Source organism: Lotus japonicus, chromosome 2 (assembly GCF_012489685.1).
Source record: "Lotus japonicus ecotype B-129 chromosome 2, LjGifu_v1.2".
Taxonomy (NCBI): Eukaryota; Viridiplantae; Streptophyta; class Magnoliopsida; order Fabales; family Fabaceae; genus Lotus; species Lotus japonicus.
Window position 1 is genome coordinate 64,231,941 of NC_080042.1, and position 21,550 is coordinate 64,253,490.

A 21,550-nucleotide genomic window follows, 5' to 3' on the forward strand; every position below is an offset into this window, starting at 1 on the left:
TAGCAATTTTCCGGTGAAGCCTCCTATCCTCTTCTTGTTCTCCCTCTCTTTCGACGTCGGTAACCTCCCCGTCGATCCACCGCCGGCCATTGTTCCGGCGAAGCCTCCTGTCCTCTCGTCTACACAGATATAATCACCATACCAAGCAGAACATGAGTTATATTACATCGGTTGAAAAGGGGGCATAACCCAGATCTGCTCTGTTTGTGTTCGCCTACATGCTTTCGAACTGTCAACGCTCTACTTCGTCGTCTCCCTCTTTCTCTCTTCTGCTTCGTCTCCCCTTATCTTTCTCTCTGAAGTCACGATGGAAGAACACCCTAGAATGATTTCGGGGGGAAAAAATTATTCAAGGGGAAAGAAATATAGGCTGTCCAAGAAATATCTCAGGTGGAATTAAAAAAAATAGAAATGATAAAATTATCCCAGGTGTAATTAAAAATATATGAAAATCGGAAAAAAAATACCACGTCACCGTTTACCTACACGCTGGCAGCACACATCAGCGGTCATAATGGTCAAAGGACGAAAATCAAACGGTTTACTAAGTTAAAGGATGGAAACATCAAAATATTAATTGAGGGACGAAAACCAAAAACTCGTTATAGTTCAGGGACGAAAAACTTATTTAACCCTATATTAGTTATAACATATTTCACTTCTCTAAATATTTTTTTATCTCTCTCATCTCATTTCGAGCTTCTTTGTTAGGAAATAGTTTGTAAAGAAAGAGAGAGTTTTGAAAGAATGAAGTGACCAACCCTATTTTGTAGATATGAGAGGGAAAATAGTTTGAGTTTCACCTACTCTTTTGTGTCTTCTCATATATGTGAAGGAATTGGTTAAGGATGGATTATTTTATCTTCCTTGTTAAGGTAGTAATCTCTTTACATTTCATCAATATTCATAAATTACTCCGTTGTTTCCATTGTTTAGCCAAAATATCATTCTGCTATGAAAAGTAATTTTTTCTTCTCATTTTCTATTCAACCAAACAAGATGAAAACATACTAGTTATTTTGTTTCACTTTATCTTTTACTTTTACATACCAAATTTTTCTAGAAATGAGATTACTCGATTCTTTTTGTCTTCAATAGTGGCACGTGGCCTTGATTGACTTAACTTGAGCAACTAAGCTATGTTGATACAATATGGTACTTGCAGAAGACACTCTCAAACACTTAAGTCAGAGTGAGAGTAAAGAAAGAATCTCATATTTTTTTTTTGAAAGATAAAGGAAAAAGTATTATTATCCACAAAAAATCCCTAAGGACAGCACCCTTAAGGAGCGGAGAAAACCCCCAAAAAAACGAGGCCTCTCAACGAACAAAAGAAAAACCCTCTCAACCGAAGAAAGCCTCTACGCACGAACTAGGGACAAAGTCGGACTAGCAAACAGACCGTACACCCAGGATTAGCCAAAACATAGCCCGATCTAACCCAATAATCAAGTCATGAAATGATCCTCATAAACCTTTTCCAAACCTCGAATAGCCTCTACGTCGCTACCCTCAAACTCTAACCCCAAGACTTTGCCAAGAATCCACGTCTTTTTCGAACGCGTAAAGTAAGGTCCACCGCTAGCAAGAATAGGAGCCGCCGATGACAAGAGCGAAGGAACCTCAGCAACAGCCCGCACCTCCTCACAAGCCGGTGGACGAGCAACGGTTCTCTCGCGAGAAGGGGGAGACTTTTTAGGACGCCCACGCCGACGGGCTTGTTGAACTGGCTCCTCAACAGGCAGCCCATCCACAAACGCAGAACCAGCACCCTCCACCTCCCCAACAAAAGGTGAGGGAGGAGAAGCCACTGGCAAAGCCAACAAGACCACCAAATGCGGAGAAGCATCAACCGCAGCAGAACAAGAACCATGGGTGACCAAACCGACAGACTTGGAGCTCACCCAACAACCAATCCCACTTCTCAAACCTGGATGAGACAGATTCAAGATGGGGATGGACCTCGAAGCCAACGAAGGCCAAAAGCCCACATACCTCGTCAGAAGAGAAGGAACAACAACCAAACAAAAACGAAGGTCCAAAGAACTGTTCAATCTCCCCGCTGAGGTCCCTTGGAGCAGAAAGGACAAGCCATTTACGCACATACCCCTCAATCCTGACAGAGATGCAGCAGAGAAAACAACCCTCTGCACCCCCTCCGCTCCCACCACAGCACAACTCGTGCTAGACCAGCTCTCCTCCCGAGCCAAATCCAATACCACTCCACTATTAACGACACCAGCTCTCTCATCTGCAACTCTCGCTCCAACACCCAAACCAAACCCCACCCCTGAAATCTCAGGAAAAAGAAAACTAACCGGAATTCTTGAAACCTCTTCAGCCAGACACCCAACACCATTAATCAACCATGACTCATCCTGAGAAATAGGAATCAAGCCACTAGCCTTCCTATGTCCCAATACAACGTCTCGCCAGTAGAGAACAGAAGCAGAGTGCCCATGCCCCTGAACAAAAACGGATTGAGACCCCGACCTAGAAAAGCTCGAGATAGAACCACTTTCCCGAGGAGACCTGGCCAAGGAAGCCAACAGAGAAGCATTCCCCAGCCTAACCCCATTCAGACCATCAACTGCCTTCAACGCTTGGTCACGGAACCCATACCGTACAAAACCAAACTGAAAAATCCTTCCAACCTTTCTCTATCGTTGGACAACGAGATTGATAACCTTGCCAAACTTCGAACAGATTTCGCGGAGCTGAAGGTAGTCGGTCTTTTCCTCGATCCCGTCGATTAACACAGAGAAACAGCTCCTCCTTCCACCGTTGTATCCGCCCAAGCCACCCAAACCACTGTCTGCATCGCCGTCCAGCTCACGTCTTCCGTCTCGCCATCCACGTTTCCTTGGCCGCGAGCAATTGACGATCTCTTCCGACTCACCGCCACTGTCCTTGAAGCACCTGACCCTGAAACCCTAGCAGAGGGGTTAAAACGCATTTGTTAAGGATGCTTAGTGTTATATAAATGAATGACTACACATGTATTTATAGGCTCGAAATCCATCATAGATGTCCTTGCATGTCTTCAGGAAGCAATGTACAAGGTCTTCCAAGAGCAATATTGGTCGTGGGCAAGCCCTGTTTCCTTAGTAAAATCGCATAGTCCATCCATACAATACTCACTTAAATGTGAGACATTTGAATCGACCGAGATACTATTGAACCACTTGATCTTTTAAGTCAGATTAAACACCACAAACAGACCGCTTCAAATTCTACTATGGACTTTTTTTCTCTTGTCATCTTCTTAACTCCTTTCTTACATTTTTTTTTTCTAAAACCAAATAGGATAATTTTTCCATGAGATGTTTTCGGATATCTTCCCAAATACAAATAATTATAAAATTCATTGTAATTATCTTTGTATGTTTTTATTCTCTTTATAAAAGGGGACACAAATCTCCTCTAAATTCAAGGACTATTTTTCACACCATCTTTGTCGAAACATGGTTGTCCCTTTTGCATCTCATCTTCATGTTACTCCTTTCAGAATAAGAAACAACAAACAAATAATCTTCAGCTGCTAAACCCATCAAACATCTCTTCAAAATCAAAACCAAATGATTCTTACTAACAACATTGCCACCGCATTCCCCTGTTCCCACCGGCCACAAACCGACCCGAACCGCCAAACCCGTTTTCACTTCCGGCGGCCGGTGAGGTCTGCGGCGTCCAACGGCGTGCATTGGGAGAGGAAGGGCGACAAGCACCGATCAATATGCACCGCCGATGAGCTTCACCGCGTATCTGTTTCCAACTCCGATTGGAAGCTTGCTCTGTGGCGCTACCTTCCTTCTCCCAAGGTTTTCTATGAACTTTGTGCTTTCTGTGGATACCCTTTTAGTAATGCAATGATATATCTTCTGGGTTTCTTCGATTTTCATTGTTTTTGTCGAAAAGGCTTTACTTTTAGCATGTTTTGCATTAGTTTCTCATGATTCTTAGGTGGTTGTGTGATGGTTTTGTTGAAGGTTTAAGATTTTGCATGTATTGTGCAGGCCCCTTTGAGGAATCACCCGCTTTTGTTGTTGTCAGGGGTTGCAACCAATGCTATTGGTTATGATCTTTCCCCTGAGGTGACTGTGTTTCTTCCATTGAAATTTGAAAAGCCATAGAACTTTTTTTGTTTCTTTTTTGGAAATGACTGATGGAGAATTGCAGAGTCTGCACCCATAGAATATGACTTTCATTGTTTCATAAGTACAAAATTTGCCTTTAAAGTCTTAAAGCATGTTTATTTGTGACAGTAGTTTAGTTTGCTAAGTGCATATTGTTTGTCTTCAGTCTTCATTTGCCCGGTACATGTCGGCGCAAGGATTTGATACGTGGACTCTTGAGCTTCGAGGAGCTGGGTTGAGCACAAAAGGAGACAGTTTAGTGGAAGATGAAGAGTGCCTCAAGAATTTGTATGGAATAGATTCTGCAATTAATGATGGTAAAAGCAGTGCTTCTTATGCAAGAGTAGCATGTTTAGATCAGCTTTTTTGTTCTTTCTCTGAATCAATTCTGGCATCTAGAAGCTACTCACATAAGCTTCTCTCCATGATTGATTTTGGCTTTAAATTCAATTGTAAAATGATTTCCAAACATGTTCTTATGAACCTTGGTGTTTCTTTTGAATTCGGATCAGAGTTAGTAACTAAATCAGAAGAAGTACGGCCAACAACGAGGTTGATGGAGATTTTTACAAGGGCATCTGATAGGCTTGCAGGCTTTCTCCATGGAGGTTTGTGAAAGCAATCTTGGGAACTTGTCATTTAAACATTATATGATTATATGAACACTAACAGTATGAAAACTAATATTTTTCAGATTTATCTAAAGGGAGACAAAATTCTGCAGTTGTTAGTCAAGTCAAGGATTTCAATCAGAGACTTCGAACTATTTTTGAAGGTCAAAAGTTTTTCCCAGCACCGATTTTAGAGTTGCAAGACCGTTTTACTGCCACTTTAGAAGAATTTCAGGAACAGCTTGAGCTGATTGTTAAGTATGATTGGGACTTTGACCATTATCTGGAAGAGGATATACCTGCTGCGGTGAGGTGACTTTCCTTTGTGATACATGAGTACATGAATTCTTATTAGACAGGAGCTGTATGTTATCACTTTCTTTATTTGTTTTTTCTTTTATACATTAGATGGAGTACATAAGGGCTCAATGCCAACCAAGGGATGGAAAGTTGCTGGCAATTGGTCACTCAATGGGTGGTATCTTGTTGTATGCAAAGCTCTCACGTTCTTGTAAGTCCCACTGATCTGTTGTTTTATTTCTTCTGCAACTTCTGTAATTATGGGGCTGCATTACTTTTCATGATTTATTTGACAGGTCTATCAAAAACCAAATTCACTTGCTTTTTTCTGTTTAATGTTTACACTGTTGATCCTGACATGAATGCTTTCCGTTTCACTTTCTATTCCAATTTGATATCTTACATGTCTTTGTTCAATAGTCAAATGATTCTAGGTGATATCATACTTCCTATTAAATTTGTTCCTCGTGCTACATCTTTTTTATTTTCTTTGGCTACATTGTAAGAAGCAATCACTTGATTCTAGAATTTTGGAATTCAAATGGAGAACTTATCTTTATTCTTTCATGTGTAGACTCTATCATTTTATATTGCAATTGTGTTGGAAACAAGTGCTTTAATGTTTTGAAATTGCCGCATCTAATACAGTGACCATCACTCTGGCCACTCACTTGAGGACATTATAAACTATGTTGAGCTTAAACATATATTATTACAATCATTCCTTTTTATTGAGAACCATATGTGTGTAGCTTAATTATATTACAGATTGCTAATTTGTATTAAAATTGAGGGACAAAAATAGTGTTGTTCGTTGAGTTGATTCACCGCAACCTATGTGGAGCACATTTTAACAATATGAATATCTCTTCCCAAGCATGCTATCCCTCTCTGGTCCTGTGAGAATTTGAGGACAATTTGATATTCTGTGAGAGTATAAATCAAATTGTTGGGATTAGTGAAGGACCCCATTTTCACATTATTTCTGGGAGTCATTGTCTTGTTCAACATTTCTTATTATATATATAATTTATATGTCAGGTTTTGATGGAAAGGATTCTCAGTTGGCATCAGTTGTTACTTTAGGATCATCACTTGACTATACTCCTTCAAGATCATCTCTCAAGTTGCTTTTACCTCTGGCAAGTGATAAAAGAAACTGATTTTGGTGACCAATTTTATTCACTTTATTCCATGTTAGTTGTATAACTTGCTAAAGATGAAAAAATATATATGTGAACTACTTTTTTTTTGCAGGCAGAACCTGCTCAGGCTTTAAACATTCCTGTTGTTCCACTTGGACCATTGATGGCTACTACTTATCCTCTTACGAACAGTGCTCCATTTGCTCTATCTTGGCTAATTTCTCAGATTTCAGCTCAAGACATGATGGATCAAAAGTTGCTTGAGAAGCTTGTTATGAACAACTTCTGTAAGTCCCAAATTTTCACTTTTGCTCTGCTTGTTTACTAACTTTTTGTGATGGAGTGCCCTTTAATGAATATGCATTTTTTTAGCAACTGACTTTCGCTCAGAACTCTACATAGTAGGGCATTTGGGACTTCCTTTGAGAAGTACATCGCTACATGTTTCATCTAAAATAACATAAGAGATGATTCATACCCTCAGTCAGCTTATTGTAAATATGGGTCAGCAGCATTTCAATTCTTCAATGAGCGGCACCATCAATCCGTGTAGTGGTCGTCTTGTTAGACTCCTTGTCATAAATGTTTTTGGATGGTACCATCAACTCATGTCTGTAACTACAGTTATCTTCCTCCTTTTCCCTTGACAATATTGAAGTTTATACTTTATAGTTAGATGTAGTTTCAAGTCACAACAGCCCTTAGCCTGATCTGGTGTTTATTTTCAACTCTAGCAAGCTAATGCTTGGATGCTTAAGAACTAGTTGATTTGGTCCTTTTATTCAATATTAAATATGTTTGATATCCGTTGTAACCGGTGCAAACGGACGTTACCACTTACTTCAAAACAAAAAGTGAAAGGAACTCTTCTCATGGATTGAGATTTGGGATGAAAGTGGCTGTCCAAACAGTCAAACACATACTAACATACCAGACCTTGCAGTTTTATATAAATGTCATTCATGACATCAAATCCATACATAGAAAAGTGCTAGCTAGTTAGCTTGGGTTTTAGTTAATACTTATTTAAGTGTCAGATCTTGCAGACTTTAGTTTGATTTTATTGCAACTTCTTAAATAATGTAATATATGCATACTCTTGCAATTTCTTTATCTTCCCAACTGTGGATTGTTCAACAATTAACAACTGGACCATGACTTTACAGGTACTGTACCTTGTAAGCTTCTCTTGCAGTTAAAAACAGCCTTCTATAAAGGTGGTTTACGTGACAGGAGCGGAACATTCTTCTACAAGGACCATCTGCACAAAAGTAAAGTTCCTGTTTTAGCAGTTGCTGGTGACCAAGACTTAATTTGTCCTCCCGAAGCTGTATACGGTATTGCAACTTCAATAGCCAAACCATTAAATGCTTAAGGACTTGTTTGATTCTCTTCTCAGAAACAATTTTTAAAACCTGTTCTTCAAAATAAGAAAATTTTGTTAATATGACGAGCATATTCATAAATGTGATTCAGAAACGGTGAAGCTTATTCCTGAGGAACTGGTTACATACAAAGTCTTTGGGGAGTCTGGAGGTCCACACTATGCTCACTATGACTTAGTGGGTGGTCGTTTGGTATGATTTTTTTTTTCCAAACATTCTTCTTTTGAGAAAGAGTTACAAGCACCTCTAGTTAAACCACCTTGAGATTTGTTTAACTTTTGTCACTGCTTCAACTCCAATTGCAGGCAGCAGAACAACTGTATCCATGTATAACCGAATTTCTCATTCATCATGACATGGCCCCTGTATAATACCTCATTCTTTTCTACATCAAGAATATAGCTAGTTGAAGAACCTCATAGAGAGGAACCCCCTTCAGGATCCTACCAAATACCAATGTATATATACATGTCCTATATCTAGTCATAGTGCATGTTTGGAGATCCTTTCACAATTGATTCTAAAGTTAAAATAAATTTTGGAGAGAAGTTTCTTCTTGTGAGTAGCCTTTGGGTGTCAACGTTGATTATCAGGAAAGTGAAGGTGACCCAAACATGATTGAAGACCATGTACAAATACACATTGTAAATAGAGTATACAAGGTGACACTTGTATGCAGTAGTACTGTGAACAAATTCTGGGGATGGATGCACTGTATCATTCTGATTTTTACCAGCTTCAATTTACAAGAAAGCAGGTAATAGGAATGAGGATGTATTTTTGATTAAATTGTAAGTTGCAAAAGTTGAATTGAAGTTGCAATGGAATTTAGTTATTTTAATGTTAAATTATTCAGTTGGATCTTACGTAGTTCTTTTGTCCTCAGTTGAATCTTACCTTTTATTTAAGAAGTTCCTGTATAACAATCATATTAGGCTTTTTACTAACCCAAATTTCACTGTCATTGTCAATTCTCACTCCAATTCGGAGCCTGAGATTCAAAAACATTATATTCACACTATTTTTTACTATGAAAATTACACCCTGCATTAATAATTGAATTTTGAATCAGCAATAATATACACAACTTGAATTCTCTCTAGCGACATGACCATTGGAGAGAAATCTCAATCATTCAAAATATGTTAGAAAAAAAATAATAAATAATTTGGATGGTTGGAGAGGATTAATGCCCATTGCTTTACCATTTTGGATATCGGTGATAAGGTTTGTTCTCACTAGTAACACTAAAATATTTCTACCATTTATAAAAAAAAGAAATGGTGATTTAAATGCGAGTCATGTGACTATGACTGCCATATGTGGTAAGTTTTAAGGAATCTTCTATATTTCTGGTGTAGTAGTGTTGTCTAATGTATGCTTTATCCTATTGAAGATTGCAGTAAAGCATAACTTCTTAATCTCTGAGGATCGTAAATTTGCTGACATTGGTAACACAGTGACCATGTAACATGAAGGGTAAGACATTTGTTGGTCAAGTAGTGTTAAGACTTTTTACATTATTGACCAATTAGATTTTTTAAAGAAAGAGACCAATTAGATTTTAAAGATGTAGGAAAATGATTTTTTTTTAATTTATTTGATTGATGTGATATATTTAAAATTTAATTGGTTGATCTTGTGTTTTTTTTTATATTATCTGTGCATCAGAATTAAAGTCATAAAAATGCGTTTTGTTCACACTTTAAGGTAACTGTTTTTAATTGGTTGATCGTGTTTTTTTTTACCAAAAAAAAAGGTAACTGTTTTTATACTTTGTTCAGAGACAGTATAGATATAGTAGTAAGGGCAAATTACATTTGATCTGTCATGAGGTTTCTCATTTGATATACCCTCTAGTTTTTTAAAATTTGAAGAGGTTGGACTCTTGGAGGGTGCTCTAGAGTTCCATGGAGGATGGGTAACCTCTTTCGGTACGCTATGACTTGAATCTCCCTTGGGTTTCATTTTCCTCCACGTCCTCTTTTAGTTATTTTGACTCTATTTTTGTACTTAGAATGTTGTAATTTATTCCTTTTTATGTTCAATACGCTTCTATTCTAATATAATTGGTGGGTTTAATACTTATATTTGTCATTTAATGATTTCTAGGGTTTTACTTGTCCAGAGGCACATTAGAAAAATTATATGAATTGATGTATACTTAGTTGATTGGGATGCACCCATGTCAGGTTTGTGGATTCTCTTTGTGCTTCGTGTATCTTTTGGCCATGTGATGATATTTAGGGCTTGCATAAGAATAGGAAGCTGGTGTAAGTTCAGTTTAAGAGGGAAACCACTCATTACATCGATCATCATAGGAAATGATTATCGTAAGTTAGAATGACAGTTGAAATCTCAATACTATGATATGATTATCTTAGGTCAAGAATCAAAGGTATCTCTCGAGTGACAGTTAGATATTTCATCCACGAGTACACCAATTTCTTGGGTTAGGAACAAAATTTTGGGCTTGTCTCATCAAGTGGTTTTGTAGTTTACTACTCCTTTTGAGATTGTTAGGACTTAAGAGATTGAGGCGTAGAACCACTTAGCTGAAGAATTAGTAGGTGATAACTCTTAGTGATACCTTAAATGAATAGTTCTACCTTATAGTATTGGTTGAGAACAAGTTTGGATTAAATGAAATCATTCTCCAAGCGCATTTTTCTTATTTGTTTATCTTTATCAACTTCTATTATCGTATTCTTTACCACTTCACGTTACTTAAATAAAACAATTTCACTTTTGACTAGCATCTAACTAGCGAGACCTTGACAATCTGAACAGACGGTAAACTCTTAAATTACTTGACACGAATCAATACACTACATATTGTCCCATGAGTTCCGGGCATTTGTTTGGAACCCTCGTTTGAGACCATTAATTACAGAAGAGGGATATAGGATCGGCAGAGGTTATAGAGAGAAAATGAGACAAACGATAGAGGTAATGGATGTTACATCTGTAAAATCTAACATCATCTTCCCTTCAGTCAATATTCCATTCTTTGGTCAAATATAAGAAAAAAGGAATAGTAAGTGCTCCTTTACCTCTCTGTATTCAAATCACAAAACCATGCATAAAACAAAGTAGAAGAAACTTAAGGAAAAGTGTTCAAATGCCAATTTCATTAAGAAAGTGAAAAATGACAATAACCTCATCCAATCCGAAAAGAAAGCATAGTCCAATTGCGAGACCATGGACAGATATAACATGTATATATAAATATAATGCTTCTAAGTTTTGAAAGATGCAACCAATAATGCTTATATTGCATATGAAAAAACTATACACTAATCTTAAGGGGCAAAAAAATAAAATTAGAACTGTCAGTGTCGAACCACAACTTCTTGCTTGCATACAGGGCAGAAGTTTTTAAGCACTAGCCATTGTTTTATGCACTGAAAGTGAAAGCAGTGTTCACATTTCAACTTCCCCAGCTCATCATCTGACTCATACTCCTCCTGAACAAACAATGAAGACAAATTAACATCTTATTAAATTGTTTAAAAACATTTCACAAAGCTGACTGCAATGCAGATATATAAACTGAGTAAATTTTGAATTGTGAAAATGGATTCTTTCTATTAGCAAGAGACTAACGCCTACACTAGGGTTCATTTTGTGGCGATGAAGAATGTCTGAGATGTACAGTAATCCTTCTTTGCAGGAGACTACCTCAATGCCAAGAAAGTATGGAAGATGATCAAGGTCCTTTAGTGCAAAAGTCTCGCCAAGTTGCTTGATGAGCGTGGAGATCAATGGAGTATCATAACATGTGAATACAGTATCATCGATGTAAAACAGAAGATATAAATGAGTATTACCATGATGATAAAGAAACAAGGAGTTGTCCAATCGTGACTGAACAAAGTCAAGATTGACAAGCGCACCGTTTAGTGCATGATACCATGCTCTAGGTGCTTGCTTGAGGCTATACAGAGATTTCCGGAGGTGGCATACATGAGAAGGGTGTGCAACATCAACAAAACCTGGTGTTTGCTGCATGTGGACAGTTTCTAAAAGTGAACCATGAAGAAAAGCATCACTCACATCGAGTTGTTTGATTGGCAAGTTGTGAATCGAGTTGTCTGATCATCCTTGATGAGTTACGGCCTTGCAGGGAAGCACCAGCAGATTGGGTACCAAAGGTTGTGAGTGCGAGATCCTCCTTCGGCTTCATAACACGCGTTTGAGATTTGTTGGGAAGCAAACACGACAGGATAGACCACCCCTTGCAAGAGGTGTCAGCCAAAGCCACCATGGGCATAAGTTCGGCTAGGAGAGAGCCAAGAAGCACCAAAAGTATCAGCATGTCCTGACAGAACCAGTGGATGTATTCACTAGTTGGGGCATCATCGTTGCCTTTTGGTAGGCAAACAGTTGATTCATTCAGATATTCGGGCATATCGTAACCATTGAAGAGGGAAACAACAAGGTTACACCAAGGCGGGTAATTTGTCACCCTTGAGGGGGTAGGAAATTTGTTGGTGGGCATTGATGGCGATCAGGGTCTCGATGGACTTTGTGGTTAGAGTGTGGGTGCTCTTGAGAGAGGAGGCAGCAGCCATGGGAACGATTGGTCTTTAGACAAGGAAGCTCTTGATACCATAAAAGGAATAGAATTTTAAATTGTGAAAATTGATAATTTCAACAAACAAAGGAGTATACATTTACACTAGGATTAGAAAATTCTTTCCTTAACCAAAATCAAATGATACAAACTGTGACTAAGTAATTACAAATTAAATGAGATGATTCTGAGTGAAGCTTTGATGCAATTAAATTTCCTTAGATTGGCAAGACATGTTTGAACTTTGAACTAAAGTGATTTGATGATTTTTTCAAATTTACAAACTCACCTGACAAATGGTGCACTTTCTGTCTAGTTGATGTTTTGATGTATCATTTGAAATGAAAAGCTTAAGTTTCCTTATATTGAGTTCCATCTCATCTTCTTTAACTCCCGTGTTCACATACCCAATTTTCTCACCCAGCTCAAGCAATTGCTGTTAAAAACAACACAAGTTTTTATGAGCACAAAATGAAGATGGAGGACACAAACACTATAAATAGGTTGGTGTTACAATCAGAACATAATACTGGAGAAAGAACTCACCTCATAGGACATGTTATCAATATCAAGTCTCCAGTCTCTAAATTGATCATGTGAATTCAATCTTCCCCCCATCAGTCTTCCTTGAATTTTCACTATCTTCAAGGTGCCAACAACAACAATCAAGATATTCAATATTACCTCTCGAAAACAAATTAAAAACCTAAGCCAAGATATCATGTATAGCATATAAAGCATCATGCTCTTACATACACGTTTACATCTTCAGTCAAATCAAATTGAATGACATTCTATATTCCACACAAAAGTTTCTAATATGAATAATCTAAATTTCACTGTGATCAGGTGTCTATAAACCTGATCCATGTCACAAAACTGAGATTAGGAGAAAGAGCCAACCTCAGCAAGATGATCAGCAGAAGGATGTGGAATGTTGTGGCGATAGAATCTAGCAGGGCGTATTGGGAAAACGTCAGAATCATCATCCAAAAATGAGATACTTTCTGGGTTTACCATGCGCCTTGCCAAATAGGATGGACGCTGCCAATATATTCAGCACAATTAGACCATACCGAAGCAAACAGAAACCAAAAAAAATGATGAAAATTAATATGCTATCGATTTTTTTTGTAACTGAAGAGAGAGTAAATCTCAATTCTCAACAGACCCACCAGAAACTATTCCACATATTTAGGATATGGAAGATTCTTATCTAATCTTGTATATTCAAATTTTAACTTTAAAATACACAAGTGTACTGATTTGTATATAATGTGAATCTGGACAACAAAGTGAAAACTGGTCGGTTCCAATTCCTATAGTTTCGTACAAATATATGCTAATAAAACAAAACAAGTGATGATTGATGAGTGTCCTCCTTAATTTCAAGTCTTGATTCAATGAATATGTTATTGCAGGCCCCTCTTCTTAAGGGGTCCACAATAAGCCAATCAAGAACTGCCCCATGCGTCTTTCACTATAAAATTGAATGCGTGCACGCCTTCTTAGAAGAGGGAGTTGGGTTTGGCACCCCACCTATGGGGCTTGGCACCCCACTTTATCAAATACGGAATTTAAAGTTCCGTATTCTCCATATTGAATACGGAACTTAAAATTCCGTACTGTATTTAAGCATGCGTGTCACATTTTCAACCACTCATTATATACTAAAACAGATACGAAATTTTATTTTCCGTATTGATACGGAAATTTAAATTCCGTATCTATTTTAGTGGGGTGCAAAGCCTAAGGGGTGGGGCTCCAAACCCAACTCCCCTTAGAAGAAGGTGACACATTTTTATATATGATCTATATATGTATTTTCTATCAGAAAAACACTTCCCTAAAAAAATAAACCAAAAACTAAAGCAGTTCCAGCTGAAATTGAACAATACTTCTTCTAGACCCAACTTCACACAATGCTATTTGTGATTTTTGAACAAAACATTAGAAATCATTCAATCAAGGAAGAACATAAGAGAATGCTAAGGAGGAAGTAAAAATAAAAAATAAAAAAAATTCAACAGATTGAGTCATTATAGGCTAAACCATTGAAGAAGAAGGATCATTATGCAAAAAAACATGATACCTCCCTGTGTGTGATTCTCTCTGCATCAAGTTTTAGTCTTGAAGACACATTCTTCCTGGCCACAACACAATCCACAGACCCAATTCCGGGGCTACACCAAACATCCTGAAAATCCACACAGGTGGCAGAGCCATGACATGGACACTCTGTTCTGTTGTTTCTGTCACTATTCTTCCTGAGCTTCTTTTTCCTGGTCTTCTTTGCTTGCCAGTCTGCGGAGGATCGAATCACCGCCGGCACCGACACCTGCTGGGACGCACCGGCGGTGCAACCGAGCCCTCTGAAGGTTCCTGCAGAGGAATTGCCATTGCTGTTGCTGTTGGTGGTGTTCTTCCTCTGCTTCCTGTTCTGGCCACTGTCATGAGTGGTTTCATTGGAGATGGTGGAGAAAGTTGAGAGGAGAGAGGAAATGGTGGATTTGCAGCGAGTGGATTGGGTTATTGGAGAGAGCTGTGGACTTGGATCAGTTTCTGAAATTCTTTGCCTGAAATGGCTTCTGGGTCTTCTCCATTTGATGTGTTGAGTAACAACAGGCATGGTCTACAGAGAGAGAGAGAGAGAGAGAGAAAATGTATGAAATGTTCAGATTTAAGAAGAGAAAAGAAGAGAATGAAACATGAACTGGAACTGGGTCTGTGAATGAATGAATGAAATTGAACTAGGAGACTTTGTAGAAGAAAACAAAGAATGTGGACTATGTTTGGTTCTCACTTTAAAAATCTGTTTGAAGCATTGAAATTCGAGATTGCACATTAATGTCTAAAACCTAAGAGAGTTTCTGGACTTTCCTTAAGTGAAATCACTTTCTCACTGTAAAACCAAACAAACAGGCGTGTAATTTGATTAGAAAATTGGATCTTTTTAATTGTAAGGTTGCTTTCTATATGGGGTTGTTGTATGTTAGGTGGGGCTCTAATTTGTCATGTTGCTGAAATTGTGGGCATCTGCTATCCAATTAGTAGCATGAGGCTCTGGAATCTGTGACCATCTTTTGCTTCTTTTTGTGCTTTTTAAGCCACACTACACTGATGATGCTGCCTATCAAAAGAAAAAGTTGATTCAAGTGCCTTAATTTCCTCTCTCATTGTGCTTGCTTGGAGTGTAGTAGCTTGGAGTGAGGCTTGAACTAGAATGGAAAAAAGGTAGAGGGGGACAGGGATCATGTTAATTAATTAATTAACAAAATTAAAACATTACAGAAAGTCAGAATTTCAGAGGTTATAGTGGAGACAGCATTGGAAGGGGGTCCCACAGAGAAGTCACGAGGTCAAAAATCATAAATGTTTCTGGGGTTGTAGCATCATAGATCATACCCATCATTATACTACTTACCAACATAAATAGTTGTTGTGATGTGTGGCCTCTTGAATTTTGAGGTGAGAAATGCCTTCCAAGTAAAGCAACCTTGATGTAAGTTCATTGTATTTTTCACTGAGGAAGTGATTTACGAATAATGTTACCTTAGAGGTGTGTAGAGGTGGAAGGAAGAGAGAGATAGGAAGAAAAGAAAAGGTAAGAGAGAGAAAGTATGAGATATGATAGATGATAAGAGGAGAGAGATAGAAATAAAAATAGGTAGAAATGAAGTGTTTAAAAAGGGAGGTGTGTATATATCATTACTCGTAATTTACAGCATAGACCTCTTAGAACATTCACAACGGTGGTTGCTTATTTGAATTGCTTAATATTATTTTTGTGAGATTAAGATGACACATTACACATATGATTTAAGTAAAAGTATTGTTAAATATATTACGAGACAAAATGCAAGACAAGGAAAATGTATGTTCGTAATGAAAAACATTATTGTTTAAGCAAAGCATGACCACATAAGCCATTTATGCAGATTTTACTCTAAAGATTTAAATATCCTCCCACAAATGTACAAGAAATGTAAGTGGGAGAACATAGCAACAAATTGGTCCTTCACTTTAGTTAATCATTGCCATTAAATATAAAAATCAACGGATGGGATTTTGCTTGAGGAATGATGAAGAGGAACCTGCTTGAGAGGATCCAAACTCTTACTCTAATGTTGGTTTTTAATTTTTTTTATAAGCAACTCATTTTTTTTTCTACTGATAAGAGTTGGAGGATATATGTATGAGGTATGGAGTGAGAGGTCCTGTTCTAGCAATGAACATTGAAGGAAGGTATAGTACCTAGAGAGTGGAGAATTGTGCTAGAGAGAGAATGAGAATGAGAGAGAGAATGCTGAATTTCATGCGTGATTTCATCAAATGAGCAAAAGTCCCTTACAATTGATAACTACCTCCTATTTATAGAGCTTGGGTACTACCTATTGGGCCAATTGGGCCTCCGAGATCAAGGCCCAATTTAAGGCCAGGGCCCTGCCTCAGGGCGGGCTACATGCTGGGCGTTGCCCCTCTAGGGGCTCGCCCAGTCCACTATCCACCCCCCACATGGCGAAGGGCCATGGGGCGCTCATCGTGACCAGCTCTTTTGGCGGTGCCTTAGATAAATCAGCAAACACTTGACATTTTTTGCATTTTTTCACAAAGTCCATGCAATCTTTCCTGAGGGTGGGCCAGTAGAATCCCGCCCTCAACACCTTGCAAGCCAAAGATCTCCCCCCAATGTGGCTTGCGCACACTCCCTCGTGCACCTCAGACATTATCGCCTCGTATTTTTCCGGCGGTACACATTTTAACAATGGCGCCGAAAAACCTCGGCGATACAAATGTCCATCGATGAGAGTATAGTGGCTCGCCTCTCGCCATTGTTCCTTCGTGCATTGCTCCACTTCCGCTGGGTCCCCCGCTAAGATGGACAATATAGGTCCCATCCACGTCGCTCCCCTGTCCACGCATGCCACGAGCTCGCCTTCAATGCTGGGGAACGCCAGCGTTTCCTGAATCACACTTCTATTGTTGCCGGGCTTCCGTGTGCTCGCCAATTTGGCCAACGCGTCCGCCCGCTGGTTTTCAGTCCGAGGAACATATTCCACCACAACCTCTTGAAAAAGTGTCATCAAATATCGCACGCGCTCAAGGTACTTGATCAGGTTGGGATCCTTGACCTGGAAAGTTCCCTTCACCTGATTCTCCACCAATTGTGAGTCCGTTCTTATCAACAAGCTCCCGATCTTCACTTCCCGCGCCAACTTCAATCCCGCGATGAGAGCTTCATATTCTGCCTGATTGTTCGTTGCTTTGAACTCGAATTTCAGCGATTGCTCCAATACTAGTTCTCCCGGTCCTTCCAACGTTACTCCCGCGCCACTGCCGCTGCTATTGAAGGATCCATCTACGAAGAGAGTCCACTGAGTGTCCACCCTTTCAAACAGATCTGGAGTCAACTCGACCACAAAATCAGCCAGCGACTGTGCGCCAACCTTGCCTCGTTTATCATATTGCAACCCATATTCGGACAATTCAACCGACCAGGCGACCAATCTGCCTGACAAATCCGGATTTTGCAACACTTGTCTCAGGGGTAAATCCGTTCGCACCCTTACTGGAAAACTCTGAAAGTAAGGTTTTAACCGCCGGGCGGTGACGAGGACCGCCAATGCTGCCTTCTCGATTTTCTGGTATCTGACCTCTGCGCCCTAGAGTGTGTGGCTAACGAAATAAATAACTCAATGTTCGCCATCCACCTCCTGCAATATCACAGAACTCAGAGCACTATCACTCACAGCAAAATACAAGTGCAACGGGTGCCCCTGCATTGGTTTTGACAAAATCGGCGGTGATGACAGGAGTTCTTTGAGGCGAACAAAAGCTTCCTCACACTCCGCTGTCCACTCGAATGCAGCATTTTTCCGAAGACACTTGAAAAATGGGAAAGATCTATCGCCAGACTTAGGGAGAAAACGAGATAGAGCTGCTATTCGCCCGGTTAAACGTTGGACTTCTTTCACATTAGAGGGACTTTTCATCTGCTGAATCGCCTTGCATTTGCCTGGATTTATCTCTATTCCTCTGGATGTGATCATGAATCCTAAAAACTTGCCACCCTGAACACCAAAAGAGCATTTCTCCGGGTTGAGGCGCATATTGTGCTTCCTTATCTCGCCAAATGCTTCTTCCAGATCTTGATGATGATCCAAACCACGTACTGATTTAACGATCATATCATCGACGTAAACTTCCATGTTTCTCCCCACCTGCCCAGCAAAAACCCTATCCATCAATCTTTGGTAGGTCGCCCCAGCGTTCTTTAGTCCAAACGGCATGGTGCGATAGCAATAATTGACTCTGGCGGTCATGAAAGCCGTTTTGTCCTCGTCTGCCGGGTGCATGCGGATTTGATGATAGCCAGAATAAGCATCCATCAAGCTAAGCAGTTCGTTGCCCGAGGCACCATCAACGAGGCTATCAATGCTGGGAAGGGGATACGAATCTTTTGGACATGCTTTGTTTAAATCTGTGTAATCTACACACATTCGCCACTTCCCGTTCGCCTTCTTCACCATTACGACGTTCGCCAACCACGTCGGATACTTCACTTCCTTGATGAACTCTGCCGCCAGCAACTTGTCAACTTCCTGTTGAACCGTCTTTCCCTTGTCTCCTCCCAAGTGCCGCCTGAGTTGTGAAACTGACTTGACACTTGGATTCAATGCTAATCGATGGCAGATGAAGTTTGGATCAATTCCAGGCATGTCTTTGCAGCTCCAAGCAAACAAATCTAAGTTCTCCCCAAGCAGCCTTGTCAGGCGCGTCTCCTGCTCTTCCGTCAGTCTGGTCCCAATCTTCAAAGTGCGATCGCCAAACTTCAGCGCCTTCGTGTCCTCAATTGGCGTGGGCCTGTTTACCCGCCCCTCGCCACGTGGGTCAAGATTTTCATCCGAAGCTTCAATTTCATAACATCTATGACCGACCAACGCACTCTTCTTGCCGTACAAGTTAAGGCAGTTATTGTAACACTCCCTCGCCATCTTCTGGTCCACCTTCAGCTTTCCAACCTTTCCACTGCTTAACGGATACTTGACCGCCAAATGGGCTGTTGAAATTACAGCACAAAGGCGATTCAATGTATTTCGCCCAATAATGACATTGTAAGATGCCACCACCTGGAGAACCAGATACCTGACCTTCAAAACCCTGGCACACTCATCTTCCCCGAATATTGTGTCTAGATCAATGTATCCTCGCACCATTACTTGCTCCCCCGCGAAACCTACTAAGGTTCCCGCATATGGAGTCAGATCATTGTCAGTTAGTCCCAACTTGTCAAATGCATCACCATAGATAATATCAGCTGAACTACCCTGATCCAGGAGTACCCTTCTAACATTGAAACTGTTATCCTTAACTGCACTACGATCGGGTCATCCTTATGAGGCTTTATTCCCTCAAAGTCTGCCATCGAGATTGTTATGTCAGGGTGCACGAATCCAAAAGCGACCTCATGAACGGAATTAACCGCACGAACATAGCGTTTCCGCGCCGCATGGGTGTCGCCACCGCCGCCAAATCCTCCAGCAATGGTGTTTATGGTCCCGACGGGCGGTCCTGAGTGTTGAGCGAACGTGTCATCAGCCCCTCTTGTGGCAATAGCCGCTGATTCTTGCTTTTTCTTGCCCTTAGTGTCCGCTCGCTCCTCTTCTCGCTTAAGCGTTTTGTTGTGATCGCCGTTGTTGCGCCACTGGCCTTGGCGATTCCCTTGATATCCCGCCCGAATCAACTTATCAATTTCCCGCTGCAAAGTCCAGCAGTCGTCCGTGCCGTGCCCGGCGGACCGGTGGTATTCACACCACTTCTTGGGATTGGCGTCCCGTGATTGATACTTAGGGGCCTCCGGCTCATCCACTAGATTTGCGCCCCTCGCCTCTCGGAGTATATCCGTTAATTCAGTATTCATCACCATGTCAGCTTCCTCCCGCTGGCGATGGGACTTGGATTGCCACGGCCGACGTTGTTCATAATCATCACGCCATGGATACAACTGCTCCTTGGTCGGCCTCAATGCCGCCTTCCCTTTATCTTGCCTTTGCTGCTTGCCATCCCCCTTATCTTCGCCATTCGGTTTTGAAATAAGGGAAAGCGCGAAAGGCCTCGCCACTGAAGAAACTAAACGCCATCGCCTGACAGGTGATACCAGCAACAAAGTTTAGTCGCTCAACCGGGAATACTGCCGGTCCATGGTTGGATGATCAGCACGTGACCAGTGCCTGCCACCTTTCCCGCCGGCGAACGATCATGTACCTGCTCCAGTTAATCGCTAGCACGGAGCGATCGCTCTCGCCGCTCGTTGACTTGTGGACTTGTAGACTTGCCGGCTCGGGTCGCTCGCCAAGTCAGTGGACTAGGTGGCTAAAGATGTTAGTTTCCTTTTGCTCACGCCATGTTGGCGACGTAGTTTACCGCACTTTTCTCAAGTCATGTTGACAGCTTAGATCCCAGTGTACAATAGGACACATGTAAAGGCATTTAAAAGACACACTTAGCTCTCATACTTCGAGCTCGGTGTCTTGTGGACTAGTGGACTGGGCGAGCCCCTAGAGGGGCAACGCCCAGCATGTAGCCCGCCCTGAGGCAGGGCCCTGGCCTTAAATTGGGCCTTGATCTCGGAGGCCCAATTGGCCCAATAGGTAGTACCCAAGCTCTATAAATAGGAGGTAGTTATCAATTGTAAGGGACTTTTGCTCATTTGATGAAATCACGCATGAAATTCAGCATTCTCTCTCTCATTCTCATTCTCTCTCTAGCACAATTCTCCACTCTCTAGGTACTATACCTTCCTTCAATGTTCATTGCTAGAACAGGTCCAGAGTTCGAACTATGATGAGAGATATTTGTAACTTACTAACAACTAACTACTAACATCTAATTTTTTTTTTCCCAAATCCTATAATTAATGGATTGTTGATTGACAAGTGTCAGCATCTTAAGGCTAGATATTAATACTGAATAATATTAAACTCAAGTAAATAACCTTTTTGTTTTTTTCAATGTGTACTTTTGATTATCACAAAAGAGCGAGACGGAGCCTCTGCTCAGTACTCAAGGAATGTGGCCCATTCCTTCTATATATATAAGTTTGACAAAAAAAAAGCAGCTAAATAAATTAGCAGAAAATGAAAGCAAATTTGTAGAAAAATGATCTATTACTTTACATATGATCACCTACAAGTAGAAAATTATGTATGTACATACAGTACTTTGTAAATTTTAAGGTATTGTTTTTCGAAATATAAATTCTCTTATGTGAAATTTTTTTCTTTCAAAGTTTTGTATATATGTTTTTTTTTCATAAATAATTGAAGGGTTTCACTTATATGTACCTAATTAATGCATATATATGAAGAAATGATTTTTTTGGTAAGTAAAAAGGATA

The 21,550-nt window shown here is 40.1% G+C and overlaps 2 protein-coding genes across 3 annotated transcripts; one reads left to right on the top strand and one right to left on the bottom strand.

Moving 5' to 3' along the window:
• Positions 1-3,426: 3,426 nt before the first annotated feature.
• On the top strand, positions 3,427-8,447 carry LOC130738837 (uncharacterized). Of its 2 annotated transcripts, XM_057591003.1 has the most exons (11): positions 3,427-3,821; positions 4,017-4,094; positions 4,303-4,453; positions 4,649-4,744; positions 4,831-5,054; positions 5,156-5,258; positions 6,089-6,193; positions 6,309-6,479; positions 7,359-7,529; positions 7,669-7,769; positions 7,883-8,447. In XM_057591003.1, exons 1-11 carry the CDS (start codon positions 3,579-3,581, stop codon positions 7,946-7,948), a joined length of 1,509 nt encoding a protein of 502 aa, XP_057446986.1. In that variant the 5' UTR covers positions 3,427-3,578; the 3' UTR covers positions 7,949-8,447. The 2 variants fall into 2 exon arrangements, with proteins under 2 accessions (XP_057446986.1, XP_057446987.1); XM_057591004.1 differs by lacking the exon at positions 4,017-4,094.
• Positions 8,448-10,691: 2,244 nt separating this feature from the next.
• On the bottom strand, positions 10,692-15,076 carry LOC130738838 (uncharacterized). Its single transcript, XM_057591005.1, has 5 exons — positions 14,246-15,076; positions 13,057-13,197; positions 12,700-12,795; positions 12,443-12,589; positions 10,692-11,044 (listed from the first exon to the last, which is right to left on the bottom strand). The coding sequence occupies exons 1-5, from the start codon at positions 14,780-14,782 to the stop codon at positions 10,910-10,912; spliced, it is 1,056 nt and encodes a 351-aa protein (XP_057446988.1). The 5' UTR covers positions 14,783-15,076; the 3' UTR covers positions 10,692-10,909.
• Between the last annotated feature and the right edge of the window lie 6,474 nt (positions 15,077-21,550).

Excerpts from the sequence above, each read along its gene's own strand:
- LOC130738837 (XM_057591003.1), top strand. The coding sequence starts at position 3,579 with ATGATTCTTACTAACAACATTGCCACCGCATTCCCCTGTTCCCACCGG. Across the intron at positions 3,822-4,016 it reads GCTACCTTCCTTCTCCCAAG|GCCCCTTTGAGGAATCACCC; the intron begins GTTTTCTATGAA and ends TGTATTGTGCAG. Across the intron at positions 5,055-5,155 it reads AAGAGGATATACCTGCTGCG|ATGGAGTACATAAGGGCTCA; the intron begins GTGAGGTGACTT and ends TTTATACATTAG.
- LOC130738838 (XM_057591005.1), bottom strand. The coding sequence starts at position 14,782 with ATGCCTGTTGTTACTCAACACATCAAATGGAGAAGACCCAGAAGCCAT. Across the intron at positions 12,796-13,056 it reads CTGCTGATCATCTTGCTGAG|ATAGTGAAAATTCAAGGAAG; the intron begins GTTGGCTCTTTC and ends GGCACCTTGAAG. Across the intron at positions 11,045-12,442 it reads GAAAGTGCACCATTTGTCAG|GAGGAGTATGAGTCAGATGA; the intron begins GTGAGTTTGTAA and ends TTGTTTGTTCAG.